Below are 18,876 nucleotides of genomic sequence, written 5' to 3'. Positions count from 1 at the left end.
CGTGCTCATGCCAATGCCACAAAGTATAAAACAAATGTCACATAATTCCAGAATATGAGAAAATAATCAAGATCATTCTGTACTACAGCCAGAATCCAACAACACAAGGAATACGAACGGAATGCCGTTTTGTATATCTAATCACGAAATCAGGAATGATCCTCCCATATAGCTTATAAGTAAGGTCGACCTTAGATCTTCCCATCCAAAGAACTTACCCAAGAGAGGTCACCATAATTAAAAAAATATCTATCTTAATCCCATATAGATACACAGTAACTCTACATTCTTCAGCATCTCAGATCCTAACTCATATCCTGGATCATGTACGATCTCCTTCGTATAAAACGTCAAATGGAAACTCGGTGCTCCTCATCGTTTATGGAATTCCAAGCCCCACTAGGCGATAGTTCTCATTGTCGGAACTCTCTTCAGGATCCGCACCTATTACAGCGGTCGTACCGAGCAATGTAGTCACTTGCTTTTCCGTGATGATGTCGGCGATCGGGGCCGCTAGCGCTATAGGAAGATATACAAGGCACATAACTGCCGGGCGCTGAAAGAAAGAGAGAGAGAGAGAGAGAGAGAGAGAGAGAGAGAGAGAGAGAGAGAGAGAGAGAGAGAGAGAGAGAGAGAAACGAAGTAGGAGAGAGAGAGTAAGGAAAGAGAAGGAGTAAGGTAATACCAAGTATGAGAGAAAGAGAGAAAGGAAGTCTACAGAGTTAGCTTCCTCGTCGGCTGGATGGTAGTCCATCCTTGATGGAGGTTACTTGAGGCCATCGTCCCACATCTGCTTGAATATGAACTTGCGTCTTGGTTAGACTTGCTTATCGTTTCTCTTAGCCTCTCTTACGTCTCTCTCTCTTTCACACACTTGATTCGTCCTTTATTTTTGTTCTCTCTACGTATCCTCAGCTTCTTTCACCTCTTCTACTTCTTTTATCATACACCACTTTACGGCAGGCTTCTTACTCTTTGTCTCTCCCTTCTTCTTCTTCTTCTTCACTAATACAATCCAATACGTACCACTACTCACTAATATCCTCGACCTCATACTCTTACTGTCCGTCTATCCTCGGCAATGAACTACCTTCTTCCTGGCACCTCGCTTACGGCGCTACGGAAAGTCAACGGACAAGGTAGTTCGACCCGGATTACACTTGAGGCGTCGTTCGCACTTTTCTTTATTTCTCGCCTTCGAGCCACTCTCAGGGTCAAGGCACTCCTGGTGGCTGCCACGGGTTCCTATTATTCTCTAGTTACGTTGCGCAAAAAGGACTTCCATGTGGTGGAGTTACCGTTGTGTCTTTTCGCCGTACGGTCTCTTCGTATTGTTATGATTATCCAGCCTGTCGGAAGAGATGGATAAAAATTCCGAAGTATATACAAATTTATTTTACATAAATTTTGTATACCGTACCTGTTATTATGTCCTCTGTAAGTATTGTACAATTTCACGAGTATCACTGTAGATCAATGCGAACAATCAAAAGTGGTCGACAAGTCTCTCAGTAATATTTCTAATATTTACAATCCTCCATAAATATAAGTTTCGAAACTGTTTTGCGAGTACAAAACAGAATGTACAGTGAGCAGACCGCAATGGCCGCGCAATAAATCACCAGGAGCGAGAAGCTGGTAAATCAAAATTTATATCTACGGTAAAAACCATCGGGTGGTGATATATATTTTTTCCTATATCAGTCATAGCAAACCATTTCTTGTAAGCAAGCAGCCATTGGCACTGAGGATGATAAAAAAAACATTATTCCCAGGACCCTCGTCCCCTTGAAGCAGTGTAAAATGGCCTTTCGAAGAGGTAACGTTATGTCTGTTAAATTCCGGGAGGACGAGAGGGCTGGCTGTGTGACTCGAAGTCGCCGCCACGGAGAAAAAGGACGAGGAGTTACTCTCTCGGCAAGAGAGACTGGGACGACCTAATAAGAGAATAAGTTAGTTGAGCTGCAAGAGAAAGAGAGAGAACACTTCGAGATGAGGAATACAGACCGACGCCATATTGCTGCTTGTATACTGACTCTATACAGTTCTCTTGAAAAGAGCGGTCGAAGACACGAGACCATGCTGGAGTGGCGCGAGACAAGTCGTTACATAAGTAAGGTAAAGAATCTCCTTTGCTCCCCTTGAGCGATCCACATCCGCGATTATGCCACTTTCCATCGACCTCACTTTACCCCATAGATTCCCTCACGAGATCCACCATTAACTACTTTATGCATATGTATACACTTGGTACGCATTTTTAGATGTGACAGACTTATGTGTACATACTTGAACTTATGTACTATATACGTGAAATACTACTCTCTTGATTTTACTGTACATACTATGTATGCGTATGCATGCATGAACCTTTGATTAATTTACAGAATGCAATTTTTAAGAGCTGCTATGCAAGTTGATTCTTTTCTGGGTCTTTATTGCGGGAACCTTGATACATGCTCGACAAAGTAGTTCGTTAGAGAAACGGTTTAATGGCGCTCGTTAGTTTGCGGATTTTCACGGAGAAATTTTTGAGATTAGGTGTCTTAGGATTTTTTTCTTTCTTTTTTTGTTTGTAGGGTATGGGACTTTGTGTTTTCTCTCTGTTTTGGAAGTGTATTATTTGTAATTATTTTTATGGATTAGACGTATGATTTATTAGGTTGAAACTTTTGACTAATGATGATCATGTATCTATTTTCTGGGATATATACATTGTGTGTCAATGGTTTTAGCTTTATCTTAGTTATTCAAGTAAATTTACTTGTAGTCGGTTTATGGTAATCTTCGTAGTGCTACGTCATTTTTTACTGTCTTAGTTTCGAGGTTGTCATTCGTGCGAATCATAGTTAACCAGGAACTGCGGGGTTTGATTAGCTGTTATAAATTTTCTTCCTTAGTGGTAATATCTATTAGTATTATATACATAGATATTTTTGGTTTATTGTTCTTCAACGATTTAGATTTATACATCTATGATTGTATTTTGTGTAAGCATATCCTCCTTTCTATTTATAATCATAAGTAAGTGTTTGTCATTTTTTTTAATGTAACTATACCAAGAATTTATGCGTTTCACCAGGAAACAGTGATAATATTATATTTATTTATACATATAAATTAGCAAATTGAATAACCTCGCTTATGTATAGTATTGGAACCTTTGTTCTCCTTGGAAGACATAGAATTGGTCACAAGAAACACTTATTAAGTATCCATTTACAATAATCGCCTTATTATATAATCATTCGTTAACATTCATATATATAAAGCTGTATATAGGAATATATTATGTATACATAAGCGCATCCTAATTTTGGGAATATTTTCATTTCATATGAAACTCTTGAATTACAATCAGATATCATTGGATATTTTAAATATTGCATTACTCATTTTACTTCATTATGTTCTGATTTAAACAATAAAATCAATAGTGAAGACATCTGGTCATTTAATAACTAATGTTTCATTTTCCATCCCACATTTTCTTATATATTTACACGAGGAAAATAATTTCATTCTAAAAATTGACTACTAAATAAACCTTTCGTGTTCTGTTTAATTTACATTAAAATAGCTCAGCTATAAGCTTTGTACCTGGCTTTTCTATAACCGCTTTATTTTGTATTAGGCGTAATTCGATTTTCCTTGCATGTTGTACTTTATCGTCTTGAAAAGCTTAAAACAATTGTATAAAAATCATTACACAGTTATTTGGCAAATAAGGACCATTTTTTAAATGACAAATATCCTTACCTTGAGCATTTTTAAAAGTGTCAAGCAAAACTTCATGTAAGGTGTTTATGGCAATTTCAATGGCACTTTTTATGTTCTTCTGCAAATGATAATGAGCAAGAAATAGTGCTGCAAAAAGATCACCCGATCCAGTAAAGCTGGTTGGAATTTTTGGTATATCAATCTTAAGCATAGAATCCTCTGAAAAAATTTTGTTTTTCAGTTTATAAGCAAAACATTGTAACTATTATGGCAATCACGTGAGAATTTTTTCTTTTGATTCATTTATGTTATTGAACCAATCTCTTATAACATTCAATACCAAAGTGAACTTGCTTTATTTTGCTTGAACTAATTTAATTAAAATTACCGTTTAATGAACTAGCAATGGCTGTTAACTTTCCATCGATATCCGTCGAGGATATTACAACAGTTTTTGGTCCCATTTTATGTAATTCCTTGATGCCTTCTTTCAATTCGTCAAAAGTACTTGCACTTTTCTGCGTCAAAACTCTGAAAAAATAGGTACTTGTTAAAATTATTAATTGAGTAGCATAAAATCTTCTAGAAACACACATTGAAGATTACATATAAGACGTCAGTTGATCTGAAACCAGTTTTTGTTTCTATTTTGTACTCACTCCAATTCAAACTGATTTGGTGTTACAATATCGGCTAACGGAACTATATCACTTTTATATATTTCTTTCAATTCTTCTGGTACATACATCTTTCCGTTATCTCCCATAACAGGATCACAGACTGTAGGGAATAAAATTAGGTTATGTTAATACCGACATATGATAACATGGAATGCGGTTTCTCTCTCATAGACAGATTTCCAATGAAAATATGTAATAGGTTGCAATTAAATTTATGATTTTTTTAGATAAATACCATATATTAAATCTGGATTTTTCTGTTTCAAAACATGAATCAGTTTTGCAATGCGTCTCAGGAAAGATGCAGAACCAACATATCCGGTAAGTAAGTGACTGTAGTTATCTAAATCATTAGTTGACAGTCCGTCAACCAAGTCATCTGTTTAATAAATAATAATAATTAATAAAAGAATTTGCATTGTTTGATATATACATCTGTTTAATAAATAAAATTAATTAATAAAAGAATTTGCATTGTTTGATATATACGTCTATGTCTATAATGTAATGATGGACAGATAAGATAGTAACTAACACAAATGTGAAAATGAAAGTACTTTATACACCAATCTATAAACTATAAATGCTTACTATAAACCATCAGTAGCTAATTTATTACCTAAATCTTGCGCATTTAATACTTGTCCTTTAAAGACTTTGTACCCTGTATGGTTTGATAACTGTACAGAATTAATTGCATCGACATCAAATCCCAGTAGCTGTAAACAAGTGAATAAATCTAAATACACTTGTTTGCCATAAAGACTAAAACTAGATAAAATCTTCAAAGGTCACAGAATTTCTTCATTGAAATGTACAAATTTCTTTGTACAATAAAGATTAAAACAGACATATCTAATAATTACTTATGTATATCATTATACGTAGTTATTAATATAAGTAATAATTCTTTCCATTAAATTTTTGATTTCAGTTTTTTGAGAAAAATTAATTTCACTTATTCATTCAAACTCATATTTATATAATTAATATTAATTAAATTACATCACCATACCTGCAAAGGGAATGTTGCACTTTTGTTCCCAACATATCCGTACACAACATGACTCTGAATAGATAAAACGTGTAACTTTTGTTCTTCCTTTGCGTTGAACATTCTTAAATATGTAAAAAGCTTACGTACTTCAACTACCTGTATACTTTACTGACAGCTTATCGCTATTGAACAATGCGCAAGACGGAGCAAATGTGTAGAAGTGCAGTAGAATGGCCGTGATATGATCAGATGTGATAGTGATGTAAAAATCATCCTTCCTTCCTCTCCTTGTGGCTGACTCCTCCAATGAGGAGATGTGCCAGTATGTAAAAATCATAAGCATTCCATAGCAATTCAGATATGCTGCATCATAAACCATTATGGGTTAGTTTGCGCAGCTCTTACTGACATCACATTTAAGATGCTAGCTTCGTTACCATATGAGCAGTTTAAATTATTCTTTTAAAGCATCTTTTTTCTAGCGTAGATACGGAATATTTGGCAAGGATACATCATTTTTCTGCAAATTTTAAACAATTTCTGTGACCATGTACGTCATTTATGATGATTTGTTTTTAGTAACCTTTCATTATGTTATAATATGATTGTACTAATTGGAAACTCTTGATATAAGTTGCCATAAGATAATTTAAAAGGTTTATTGGCATTGACCCTGAGAGAACTCAGAGAGAGAAGTGAATAGCTGTTGACTAATCGCGCGTTAGGGTCAAAAGAAGGGAAGCACAAAGATTGGCTAATACCAATTCACTCTTTGTATTTTCACTACATTTCAGTTAGACAATCGACCCCAGCTTCTCATAAAATTTTTGTTATCGACTGAGCAATTTTCTTCTGCTTTAAGATAACCGAAGCAAAAATGAATAGGGAGATGCTCAACGCTACAGTTTTAGGCGATACCAAAATCACGGCGCTAAATCGTAGCGGCGACCGCGGAAGTAAGATTTTATGATTATCGTCTCCGTCGATAATGCGTATCCCGTCGTAGCCGAGCTAAACGTGATCATGAACGTGTAGCTTGGCAAGCAGAGGTTTTCCACCGTCAGGAAATTAGTGCGGAAAAATAAATATGTATATATTTATAATGCTTAAAAATTTGCTCCTTACATGTTTCATATGTTTCCGTAATTGCTCCGCTGCTACTATGCAATAATTAATAAATATTCATTAAAACAGAAAAATGTTATTTTCATTCCAAATAACCAAACAGATTTTCATATGATTTTCTTGATGAATTAATTGCTCTGTTGTGATCACGTGACTGTTTGGACAAATTTGCGTGAACAACAACTCCATCCTTATAGCCGGCAAAAGTCCATCACTTCAGGCCCGAGAACTACCAGCACCGCGTATGATTTTGCGAGTAGTATTTAAAGCACTCCGCGGAGCAGCCTAACTTTCCGGGGCAGATTCTGTACACCGATGAAACAACATTCACACGAGAAGATATATTTAATACTCGGAACAACCATGTGTGGGCCGAAGATAATCCCCATGCTAAGTTTATTCATGGCTGCCAAGTGAAATTTTCAGTCAACATGTGAGCAGATATCATAGGGTATCCTATATGGGGTATATGTTGCCACCACGATTGAACGGTAAAGTATTTCAGCAGATGTTCCACGTAGATTTTTCGGCTATTCAAGTCATCGAAGCCTGCAAACAAGAAGCTCGCATTATTTGGCTAAAAAACTTCATTCCTCGACGATAACGTTTACCAGTCGTGTGTATCTGGCGAACGCTCTGATATAACAAACCGCTTCGTCCCCTAGGTATGCAACGTTCTCTGCAACGTCAAAGACATCATCATGGATATCAATGACTTTGATAAAGCGTTAAAAATATGGGCTCGTTGTAATTCTTGGAGTTTTTAATCAAAAGGTATTTTTAAAATTTTAATTATATCTTTAACATTATATTTTACATTATATCTTTTCTATGTGAGTAACAAAATATATAACAAAACAAACAAATAATAACAGCAACAAAATAGCAAAATATAACAAAACAAAGTAACAAAATATATAATACTTACAAGTATACTAATATATTATACTTACAGGGAGAATCTTCTGCGTCTCGGCGAGATTGCTGTTCGCCTGTTGCACCGCTATTCGCGCCTCGTACTCCGAGGCTATCGCGTTTTCGACTTCGAACTTGAGCTGCGTTAGCTCTCAAAGCGAGGCGGAATTGTTTTGGGAGATGAAGCGCGCTTCCGACTCCTGATGGCGGCGCTGCTGAGCGTCCTTGACGTCCTCGTAGGCGTCCTTCTGGTCTTTGAGATGCTCGCCCACCTAGATCTGAGCTCCTGGTCGTGGAAGCCATGTGGGTTTAGCTGGTAGCTGGTGTGCTGGATTTTGTTGTTGACGCCGTGAAGCTTGTTCGAGATGTCGTTGAGGGCGGTGTCAGCGCCGATTACCGGCAGCGGGTATGCCAGCACCAGTATCGTCTCTTCGGCCGAGGCCGTCGGAAGACCTGCTGAAAAAACGTGGCGATTGGGAATCGTGATTTCGATAAAAGTTTCGGATTGATTTGCTTTGATTTTGCAATTCTTCGAGCGATAATTGTAATAATAATTACAATTTAAAGTAAAAATGCGTCGAAATTAATGTTTTCATCATAAAATAATGCAATTACATAATTTAACTAATTAATTTAATTTATTTATCAATTTAATTGTTGCAAACGACGCCGTTTGCGAGAAAACAGAACGGTCGGTATAAAAAATGAGGTATAGGTTCAGATAAGCAGATATCTGAGTTCTGACACAAAAAATGTAACATTTTTTTTTTCTTCAAATTAAAGTAAAAATGGGCCGAAATCAGTGTTGTCATTATAAAATAATATAATTAATTAATTTAACTAATAAATTTCATATATCTGTCAATTTAGTTGGTGTAATTTTTATTATTGACTAATTAAATTATATCTTATTTTTATTAATTTATTCATTTAATTCGTCAGTTTACCGCGTACAAATAGACGATCAGACGTTGGATCTTACGTTTATATTGAGAAGATAGAAATTCCACGCTTCAACTTACCACAGCAGATCCCGAGTAGAACGGAAAAGGCGATCGTGAAAACAGTCATAATTGGGTTACGATCGAGCGATCGACAGGTGGAAAATTGTTCTCAAGTAAACGAGTGAATTAAGCTCGTGGGACCGTCGCGTTCGTACTGAAACTTTGAGGCGCGTGTTCAAACTCTTGTACGGCTCTTATGTAAGGTAAACGGCCCAGTCAGTGACAGTTGAAAAGCGGCCGTGTCGAATCTTTGCTATTTATTCACGCGTGATATAGCCAAACTGAAAACTAAAGGTTTCAACACGTGCGTTGAAGCCTTCCGAATGAGATTCACCTATTATACAAGTGAAACAATTAAGGTTTATTAATAAAATTATTCTTTTAACAGCGCTTCTTTGCTACTGGGGTTTCTAACACTAGAGAAACACCCATGTCGTAGTTTGTGATCTCTGGGTGTACCCGATTTGTGACATCCTTGGAGCAATTTATGGCGCATGCGCAATCTATGACGCCTGCGCGTACCACTTCCAGCCACTTCTGAACATCCCCATACAAACGAGTGTCAACAACACAGCAACACAATCTGAATTATGTGACGTACTTATTGATCCCGCGAATTTGAATAAATATCTAACCAAAAGTTAAATAATTTCTCATCTCATCCATAGTCTGGTTCCTGCTGAAGATGTTGACACCATTTTTATGCCGTTTTATATTTACCTGACGAGCAAAATTCACCACGACGTAGTTCGTCGCAACCATTGCCGCTGCGAAGCCACTGACACGCTTGGCGCACTATTCACTGGTCAATTCCTATTCTAAAATATTTCATTTACAGTGTGTTTCTCCAATAATATTAAGTGAAAAATACTTTTTAATTAGCCGGTAATTGAATTACTATTCGACAAAAACTGTATTTATGGCAGACAAAATTATGTCATCGGTATCATAATCTAGAACGGTGTCGATAACAGGGCCGTTTACTTTACTATATATGAGACATACGGGGACCCACCGTCTGGTGCGTACAACCGGTGGGGCCACGTCACCGTGAAAATCACCGCCGCACACATGCGATAGTAAAGCCAGACGAGCGCTAAACGTAAGTCGGCGATTGATACCGTCAGCTGAACTTCACAATCGTGCGCTGCATTTTTGTGTGGGAAATTCGCTTGACAAGAGCGTAACGAGACATCGCAGCTCGCTGGCTATATTCCCCCCCTGCTTGATCCGGGCACAGCTGCAGCGAAAATAGTAAAACACTGTCAATTCCATATTCGAGAATAGACAAGCGTTAGATAACTCGTCGCTCTGTGTCGAGAGATAAATATTCAACGTTGAAAGAAATAACGATGGGAATAATTGATTGAAAATCATGAATTATTAGATATTTTAGCGTCGCATATTTTATTTTTCTCGTGTCCGTGAATGAAAAAGCGATTTGACTATCACGCGACTAAAAAAGGCATCCGCTGACGCCGCGAAGCATCAGGGTATTAGTGGCCCGTATGAGCTTCATGATGATGTTCGTCGGCCGGGGGCTGACGCTGAGCTCTTTGCCGAAGTCGAGGATTAATCCGAGAAGTCCCGAGTTCGGGCAAATGATGCTCACGGACTCGTGGTCCTTCCGACTGGGCGTCGGATTTCTGCGCAAAAGAGAAAAAAATTAATATGAACGGAGGAAAATAAGGCGATCAAATTGGATGCAGCAGGCAATTAATTCTCTGGGTCAATCAATTAATTGGCTGCGCCAGTGATTGTCATACTCAATTACATAATTGTTAAGCAAAATTTTCTGGTTCAGCCAGTCAATAATTTTTCTTTCGACGAAGAACATTTTTTGAAAGCCACAACGATCGCCCCGAAAAATTCTCCGTCCGACAAACCTACCCGTATTTCGCAAAATTCGTCCACATCGAGATCACCCTATCGATAGTACGGTGCATGGGATCCTCGGGATCGGTGCTGTAGTTCGCTTCGGGATAGTAAAAAAGACAGTCTACATCGTCGCTGTGTTCCACGCCTTTGTACAAAAATAGAAAAAAAAATTAACAATAGCAAAGAATAAATTTAAGAAGAATCAAAAAAACAAAAGTTTCAATTGCTTCATACTCAACAGAGAATCCTTCTCCTGGACATTGTTATGCATTTTGCCCGTGTAAAATGAAACGTGATAGTAGTAAATTGGCTTTCCGTCGTTTTTAGTCGAGAGGATCTGTTGAGTCTGACCGAGCTGCGAGGAGATCAGGAGTTGTGACGTTTCCTGACGAAAAACAAAAACCAAAAAAAAAACGAAATTCCATTCGTATCCGTTTTGCAAACGCGCGAAACGTCTTGGCTATATTTATGAATGAGTTACTTCGACGATGAAGTTGACCTTTCTGACCGTGAAATTGGTCAGCATATTCAATGCCGTGGTAATGACATTTTTCGCCAGACCCGCCCGGCAGCGCCATTTCGTGGTCCTTGACCGAGCCGATGACTTCATTAACGATATCGGTGAAGGGTAGAAGAGCTGTAAAAAAATAATTCTCTTCAGTCATTCGTTACTCGCACAAATTTGCAGTTTACGGAAAATCCAATTTCCACTGATTGTTCTTGCCGTGAGCGAACGGGATGGTTTCTTTGTCGATGTAACCCATCAGCTGGGGAACTTTGCTGAAATTTCCCCTGTGATACTTGGCGATCGGGCAGTCGGTGAGAAACGCATCCGTGGCGATGTTCTTGTCCTCGATCGTCGGCCCGAATGGTACGTAGACCTGTAAACATCTTTGTGTCTTCTGTTCAACATCAAGAAGAAGGGTCGAAAAAAATGTGTTCGCTGTTCCCGCTTTACCAGGTGAATGTCCGCTGTCGCTTTAACGAGATCCGCGGCAGACTTCTCGCAGAAGGTTTCGAGAAGCGTCGCCGAGTCGAACGAGTTGTTCCTAGGATATTTCCGAGTTTTTCAGCGCGAGCAAAAGCCTTCGTCGGTGATTGGAATGCCCAGGGGTCAAGCGGGACGCCAATCATGGAGATTGCGCCTTGAAAGAGTCCTAAAAATCCGAGCCTGATATTTGAAGAGATGTTTCATTCACTCGAGCAACTTGGCTTCTCGGTACAAGGCGGTACAAGGAAAATGCATTACCGACTGAGGCGTCCGAGAGAATGTGATAGCCAACCGATGCGCCTCCGGTGTCTTGACCGACGATCGTGACTTTATTCGGATCACCACCGAACTTCGCGATGTTCGCCTTCAACCACTTAAGCGCCAATACTTGATCATTCAGGCCGGCGTTCCGGTTGCGTTTGCGTAACTAAGACTCAGGAAACCTGCGGGAATCGTCAATTTCCAAATTAAATATTTGCAAAAATTAAATTAAAGTTAAAACAATTAAACCCTTTCTCGCGCAGATTTTCAGAGAAATAATTTAACAATAAATACCCAGAGGCCCGAGTCGATTATTGAAAGCAGCGTAAAGGACGTCTTTTTCGAGCAGATAATCTGGTCGGTATCTATGACGACGACCCCCTGACGAACGGCCCGCCGTGAATCCAAACAAACACAGGCTTCGAGTTGCACGGCGTCTCGTTCAGACTCGTCTGTGTTGTAATTAGCAGACACGAATTATCGATAAAATGCGGTTCTCAATTTAAAGCGCTCGAAATGTTTCTCTATCAACAATGCAGAATACCAATGTGGTGAAGACATTCAAGAACAAGTAATCCTCGGATCCCACGACGTTGCCCGACTCGTCAAGTTCAATGCAGTCGGCTCCGTCTTGGGTCGCGATCATCGTCTCCGCACTCGGCTCAATCGGTATGGGCGGCTGGAAGAAAAAAACCCAATCGAAATTTCAACAAAGTGCTACATATTTTTCATTTTGACACGAAAGATATTCACCTTGAATCTGAGATGTCCGAGCGGTGGTTTCGCGTATCTTATTCCCTTGAAAGCGGCGTAATCTACCGAATTACCCGTCTTGAGAATTGCCCCCTGCATCGGACCGGTAGTCGTTTCAACCACGGCCGTCAATTCGTTCGCGACGGTCACCACGAAGAAATCAATCAGCACGATCAGGAGCATCGTCGGAATCACCCTCGAATTTTTCCAGCAAAGGTTTCGCATCTCCGAAGATTCTTCCTCGTTCGCCGAGTGCGACAGTGGCTCACAATCGTCGATTATATACGCTCCAGGAAACGAACCCTGCCTGGTGGTCGTTCGTTTGAAAAACGTTAAGCATTAAGCGAAAAAAACTTGTTTAACCGACTACGATAAAATGACCATATTCCATCCCTGCAACGCGGGCGGAAAGTAATTAATTTTTGACCAGAGAGAAAAAAATGTGATTTTGCGGGCAAAAAAGTAAATTTGCGGGCAAAAAAGTGATTGTTGCGGGAAGAAAACGGCTCTAAAGAGAAGAAATGAGATGTAAACATACACCTGTATATTGTAGCGTTGTGCCGTTGCAGGCATAGGAATATGGTTATTTTAAAAATAGTCGGGTAAAAAGTAATATATGCCACACGGGAGGAGCGCAGATTTTCATCTCGTGCTCGTGTTGCCTCCGCTTCGCTCGGGCAGCAAACCTCGCTCTCGGCAAAAATCACGCACTTTCCTCCCTAGTAGCATAGTCTACTAATTAATTGCTTCCCCCTCGATATCCCTCAAGTCACGTTGCTTCTATCTTCTTCGCACTCGCAAGCGTTCGAATAGAACGTGGAACAGACGCGCAAGAACGCCCGAAGATAAAGCCTTTGCTGGGAAGGCGGACAGTTTTTATTGTGTAGACAACTGTTGGGCGCTCGCGAAATGAGATTACCTGATTACGTCAGGACGACGATGCCTACCGATAACATTTAACATTAGATTCACGGACTGAGCCAATTTGACTCATGTAATGTATTTTAAGAACAGAGTTTAAATGTAAAAAATGTTTTCAATGAGTTTTTTAATAATAAATATTTCATTTAAATTAATTTCGAACTATTTTCTTTGCAAAAAACTTTAATTTTCTTGTATGAGTCGAATTGGCTCACTTCAGTAAAAATAGGTATATGAACATCCATAAATCTAGTGTTAATCGTTAATACTTCTCAGTGATCGATCGATTGACCGAATTAAAAATTGAAAATATTACCAATGCTAAAATAGCGATGCGTACGGTTTCTTCTTATTTACAAAGCTGCTAACTGAATTCAAACGTCGGCGGCGTGTCTCCTTTAATTCGCGATCGTTCTTATCGCACGTACGGAAGACAAAAGCTTTGCTTTCGCGCAACAGCGAATGGACGGAGCACGAAGAAATGAGGAAATTGAAGAAAAAAAAAACAGATTGCGGTGGAAAAATATCGGTACGCGAACGATAATGTGTACTATATCGAGCCGAGATTGTCGAGAATTTAGCGGGTATGAATATTCTCACGCAATTATCGTGGCAATGGTACGGACGAGTTTTACCGTACCGCAAATAAGCGGTTTTTCTATCTGAATATTGATAATCGTAGCGCGAAAGCGTTTCTTCGTATTATCCCCGCTTCGCTATTTGGGCAGCAAATATAATTTTCTTTCTCGGCGGGGGCGAACGAAAATTTACGTTCGTCGATTCTCCTCGATGTATAAGAAAATTTGAAAGTTCTTCAGAGATTACTGTAGACTTCGCGCGAATAACGGAAAGAAAAATCACTCGTTAATTAAATATTATTTTTTAGCGACTGCGGGAAGATTGAAGTGAAAGACAAAAAATAGACAAATAAATGATAAATATTGCACAGTGTAACGAAACTTAAGGCTACGAAGGGATTGATTAACGCGTAACAGTCGTTTATCCGGAGGACGTTGAAACTTGGTACGTTCATCCTCCCGAACCCGCGACCAGCAACGCAATTAACAGTAGACAACGTTTACATTGCACGATGTAAAAATATCCGGTCGTTAAGTGTTTGTGCGTGTGATAGTTTTTCTGCCACTGCCACTTGTCGTCTTCTCGCTTCGTATCTCAGCGAGCGATGAATGTCATTATGACATCCGGATTGGCGGACGCCTGAAGGTCTATGTAAACCTTGCGTTCTTTAGCATCTTTCAGAAGTGCCTTCCACGTGGGATCCCTCTGAAAACGTACAATAATTCTTTTATCTAAAAATTGCTTTAATGGGTACCAACTTTATCGAAGCTACGAATTTCGTAAGATTCCCCACGACGCTCAAATATCAACGCTAGATTGGAAATGATCGTTTCGCAAGTTCGGTGTGAAAAATTGGAATAACTTTTTGAAATTTTACAGCTTCACCAACGAAACGACATTGAAAAAAAATATATATATGGCTAAAAGTTCAGTTCACCTCGAACGTCTTAAAGTTGCCGCAGAGTATCAAACTGTGTTTGGCCCTGGTCAGAGCCACGCAGAGTCTCTGACGATCGGCCAGAAATCCAATTCCCTGGCTCCTGACGCACGACATTATCATGACGTCTCGCTCCTGGCCTTGAAAACTGTCGATCGTGTCCACCTTGTAATCTATACTACTCTGGTACTTCAGACACGAGATACTGAAGAGAAGAATGATTTTCATTTGTTTCCCTTTTTTTTTTCAACCAAATTTCTTTGAGGTCCAACCGCTCACCGTTTGCTGATTTTTTTTCTGAGCAGCGTTTTCTGGTTGTTGTACGGCGTGATAACGCCGACGCTGACCGGCAAAATCGCGTTACCGTAGTGCGCCCGAGCTATCAGCGCGTACATCAGATTAGCGACGAAGTCCGCCTCATTACAGTTTGAGAATTTGTCGGCGCTTTGAGTGGCGTTGAGATTGAAGACGCGATAGAAGTGTAACGGAAGTCCGCACTCCTTCGCGGCGTTCTTCAGTGCTCCGTCGTAGAAGTGCCTGTTGGGGAAAAGCGCAATCGGACTGGACATGCGATATTGCGTGTCCAGCTTGATTATCGGATTGTCCGGCTCGCGTTCAAAGATCTTCGATATTCTCGCGAAGAGCGACTGGTCCAGGCCCAACTTCTTCGCTTTCTGTCGAGAAAACATAAACTTCCTTATGTACCTTTGAGTACAAATTATTTCCACGGTGAAATGTGCTTGATAATTTTGAAAACGCGCGCGAAAAAATTACGAAATAAATTCGAAACTAAATAAGTGTTCGTACCTGAGAAAGGACAGTGGCGGGCAGCTGATTGGTATCCCCGACGAGTATCAAAGTCTTCACGCCGAGCATCAGCGGGATCAGAGTATCCGGCTCGACGCTCTGAGTGGCCTCGTCGACGATGCAGACCGAAATCGCCTTGCTTTGGCTGCGATGAGAAAAGTGCACAACGATAAACGAAGTAGAATCTACGGGATATATCTTCGCTTTCGAATACTTGGTTTTTTTTTAAATCCTCACCCAAACATCGATTCCATCTTATCCGTGTAGCACGAAGTGAGAGTACACGCGATCACGTCCGCGTCAATCAGCAGCCGTTCCTCTTCGAAAAATATCCTCGCTTTTTTCTTGCGTTCATAAGCGGGATCGTACATCAGTTTATCGTTCAGACTTATCCGTTCGACATGCTTTGTCGCCAGTTCCCTCGGCAAAATCTCCTTCACCAACGGGTCCATCTTGTCGACACAGCCTACGCGTACGAGGCTGAAGGGCAATTCGCCACGTTCCTTCAACGATCTGTTGATGCTCATCAGTCTCAGGACGACCTCGTCGACGGCCGTGTTCGAGGGCGCGCAAATCAGTATTCGCTTCTTCTTGTAGCCGGGAAGTCGGCGCTTGCTGTGGATTATCTGCGTTATCAGATTGACGATCACTCGCGATTTTCCAGTACCCGGAGGTCCGTGGATCAGGCATATTCTCGGAAGCTCCTGCACGACTGCCGCCGTTATTTTCGTGACAGCCTCCAGCTGCCTCTCGTTCAGGCAATCCTACGGTGAATTTTCCATAAGAAAAGTTAACGACAAAGGTGACTTTTGATCTATTCGAATTTCCGAACGCCACCAAATTACCTTCGTGACCAGAGGATAATCGTCCAAGTTGTTCGTGGCGGGCAGCCGGAAATACATGATCCTAGGATGCAAAGTTATAATCCCCAGCGGTGACTTCGGGAGATACCGAAGAGCTTGAACCGATCGTAGGGTCGGTCGAATGTACGAGACAGGCTGGAGGTCGCCGCATTTCAATTCCGCGTCGACCCATGGCTTCGTCAACACGGTGTACGGTCCTCCCCCTTTCTGGACTCTCGCGACGTACGCGAACGCTTTCTGCACCGGAAAACCGCACTCGTGTCTCCGTTTCGACGTGTAATTGAAGATCACGAGATCCCCGTGAACCGGAAGCTCCTTGTAAATGCCCTCGATGTACAGCTCCAAAACGCTCACGTACAATTTTTCCTCATGTACCAGGAAGATCTCGGTCTTGCAAGTGGAGATCCGGTAACTTTACAATAAACCGTATCAATTAATCATTACATTTTTGTTTCCTTTAAATGCATATTGGGCTGTTTCGCCGATATTAAAAAATTTAACAAAAATTTGCGAAAACAAGACCGCATCAGCCAACAAATTTTATTTTTGATCAGTTGTATTTGTTGCCCAGTCGATCGGTAAATTTAATTGAAAGAAAATTAAAATTGTCCGTTAAGGACAGCAGCGGAGAATTTGTGTTAATGGAGAGGAGGATGCTCATGCACAAGTTTACGCCATATACTAGGAAGGTCTCGGTCTTGCTCGTGGAGACCGAGAAATTTTGAATTAAACCGTTTCTATTAATTATTCTGTTTTTTTCCTTTGAATTCATATTGGGCTGTTTCGTAGACTTTTAAAAATTCAACAAAAATTTGTGAAACACCCTGATGTATGTATATATATTTTTTTTTGAAAAAAAAAGAAGACCGCATCAGCTAGAAAATAGTATTTTTGGTTAGACGTATTTGTTATCTAATCGATCGAAAAATATTCTGAAAAAAAAAAATTTAAGTTGTCCGTTCAGGACTGAAACGGAAATTTTTTGTCAATGGGGAGAAGGCAGAAATACGACGAACTAAAATCATTTTTTTCTGACTGATTTCAGACCCCTCAACGTGTTCGCTCTGAAAGCGACCATGTTCGCTCGACCTACCGCCAAGGAATTTTTTTCTCTTCCTGGTAGGTTCTCGATATTCCGTGCCACAGCTCCAGGCTCAGGAGGGGCCCGACGATCCTGTAATATTCTTCGTACGTTCGATACACGGGCAGCGTCGCGACGAGTTCGTCCTCGTCCGCGAAGGACGGGGTACCTCTAGTCTGATTTTTCACCTGCTGAAACATTTATGCGAGAGTAGGAAAAATTGGTGTTCGATTACCTACCGGGGGGGATAGGGGAGCAGCGGTTCCTTCTCACCTCCAAGCAGTTGGGATTCCAGTCAAAGATTAATCTCAGAAAATTCTCCAGGTGGAAATGTTCCGGATCGACCGCCACGCTCCGGTTGGTTTTTTCATTGGGACTGAATATACGAAGAGTTTCATGTTTTTCTAGTATTGATTTCGAGGATTTTTCGATTCTCGGCGAGGATTTTGCGATTCTCGGCGAGGATTTTGCGATTCTCGGCGAGTCCTTTGCGAAGACTCGCAGAATTCTTTCGACCCTCAGCAACTCAAACAACCAACTACAGCAAGACGAACCAAGGCGAACGAAGGAGAACGAACAATTCTCAATCGCTGTCTCGTCATGCTTGCTGTTCAAAGAGTAGCTATTTCCCATCCCTTTGCCGTGTATCTTTCCCGGAGTGTCGTCACTCTCGCTGGAGAGTCGCTACTTTCACGCTCTACGCGACGACGCGTTTTGCCGTCGATTCCTCCGCGATCGTCGCTTTCAGGGCGAATTTGGCCGTCGCGTTCTGTGACTTCTCTTCTGGGGAGCTTCTTCTCTTCTCTTCTGGCTTCCCGAACTGCTGTCCGACTTGCTTGTCTGCAATGTACGCCCCTCGAATAGTCCTTCGGCCCCCTCGGGTGGTGTATCTGGCCGTCTTGGCGCAATGATCTGTAAAATTTAATTTTTTTTTTGTTAATAAATATGCTTAAAGTCAATACAAAACGGGGCAGTCTTGAAATTATATATATATTGTGACGTTATTTTATACCGTCACAAGACTCTGGAAGAGTAACTCGCGTGTTTCAATGGCGGGACGCAGTTCCGTCCCTTTTTCTGGCAACCCAGCACGATACCGGCTAAGAACTCCAGGCTCATAGACTAGCTATCGAACCATAAGCTAATTCCAAATTGTACATTATTTCATACATCGCGAATACGACACCGTACCGAGTCATCACGAAATAACAAGCCACCAAAGGAGGACTTGCCAAATCTACGCCAAGGAACGTGGAGAGCTGTTGCCGATACCTGACGACTCCACCCTGGATGGACCCTGCCCGAAGTAGAGTACGGAGGGCCAATTACAAAGTACAGCGCCATGGACTACACCTCACCTCTCG

At 40.6% G+C, this 18,876-nt stretch overlaps 2 protein-coding genes and 1 pseudogene across 8 annotated transcripts in view; all 3 read right to left on the bottom strand.

Moving 5' to 3' along the window:
• Positions 1-2,883: 2,883 nt before the first annotated feature.
• On the bottom strand, positions 2,884-5,723 carry LOC107266177 (pyridoxal kinase). Its single transcript, XM_015736400.2, has 7 exons — positions 5,416-5,723; positions 5,020-5,119; positions 4,636-4,779; positions 4,380-4,500; positions 4,109-4,251; positions 3,760-3,939; positions 2,884-3,681 (listed from the first exon to the last, which is right to left on the bottom strand). The coding sequence occupies exons 1-7, from the start codon at positions 5,515-5,517 to the stop codon at positions 3,572-3,574; spliced, it is 900 nt and encodes a 299-aa protein (XP_015591886.1). The 5' UTR covers positions 5,518-5,723; the 3' UTR covers positions 2,884-3,571.
• Positions 5,724-6,522: 799 nt separating this feature from the next.
• On the bottom strand, positions 6,523-14,452 carry LOC107266070 (annotated as a pseudogene).
• LOC107266162 (helicase sen1) overlaps positions 14,110-18,876 on the bottom strand; it is a 12,244-nt gene continuing 7,477 nt past the window's right edge. For 6 of the 7 annotated variants that reach the window (XM_015736368.2, XM_015736367.2, XM_015736369.2 and 3 more), the window contains 8 exons: positions 17,786-18,352; positions 17,525-17,703; positions 16,414-16,843; positions 15,806-16,332; positions 15,569-15,713; positions 15,041-15,435; positions 14,762-14,966; positions 14,110-14,529 (listed from right to left, as the gene is read on the bottom strand). In XM_015736368.2, the coding sequence (XP_015591854.1) occupies positions 14,419-14,529; positions 14,762-14,966; positions 15,041-15,435; positions 15,569-15,713; positions 15,806-16,332; positions 16,414-16,843; positions 17,525-17,703; positions 17,786-18,145 (2,352 nt within the window). In that variant the 5' untranslated portion in view covers positions 18,146-18,352 and the 3' untranslated portion in view covers positions 14,110-14,418. The remainder of the gene's footprint in view (positions 14,530-14,761; positions 14,967-15,040; positions 15,436-15,568; positions 15,714-15,805; positions 16,333-16,413; positions 16,844-17,524; positions 17,704-17,785; positions 18,353-18,876) is intronic. The other variant, XM_015736371.2, reaches the window with a different exon arrangement.

The sequence above is a fragment of the Cephus cinctus genome, unplaced genomic scaffold (genome assembly GCF_000341935.2).
Source record: "Cephus cinctus unplaced genomic scaffold, Ccin1 Ccin1_scaffold0299, whole genome shotgun sequence".
NCBI classification, from domain to species: Eukaryota; Metazoa; Arthropoda; class Insecta; order Hymenoptera; family Cephidae; genus Cephus; species Cephus cinctus.
Note: the sequence above shows the minus strand (reverse complement) of the source record. Positions and strands in the feature narration are given on the sequence as shown.

What these genes read in the sequence shown, in the direction of transcription:
- LOC107266177 (XM_015736400.2), bottom strand. Translation starts at nt 5,517, where the DNA reads ATGTTCAACGCAAAGGAAGAACAAAAGTTACACGTTTTATCTATTCAG. An exon ending in ATTAAATGCGCAAGATTTAG is followed by an intron (nt 4,780 to 5,019) that starts GTAATAAATTAG and finishes TTTATTAAACAG; the next exon opens with ATGACTTGGTTGACGGACTG. An exon ending in CCAAATCAGTTTGAATTGGA is followed by an intron (nt 4,252 to 4,379) that starts GTGAGTACAAAA and finishes CTATTTTTTCAG; the next exon opens with AGTTTTGACGCAGAAAAGTG.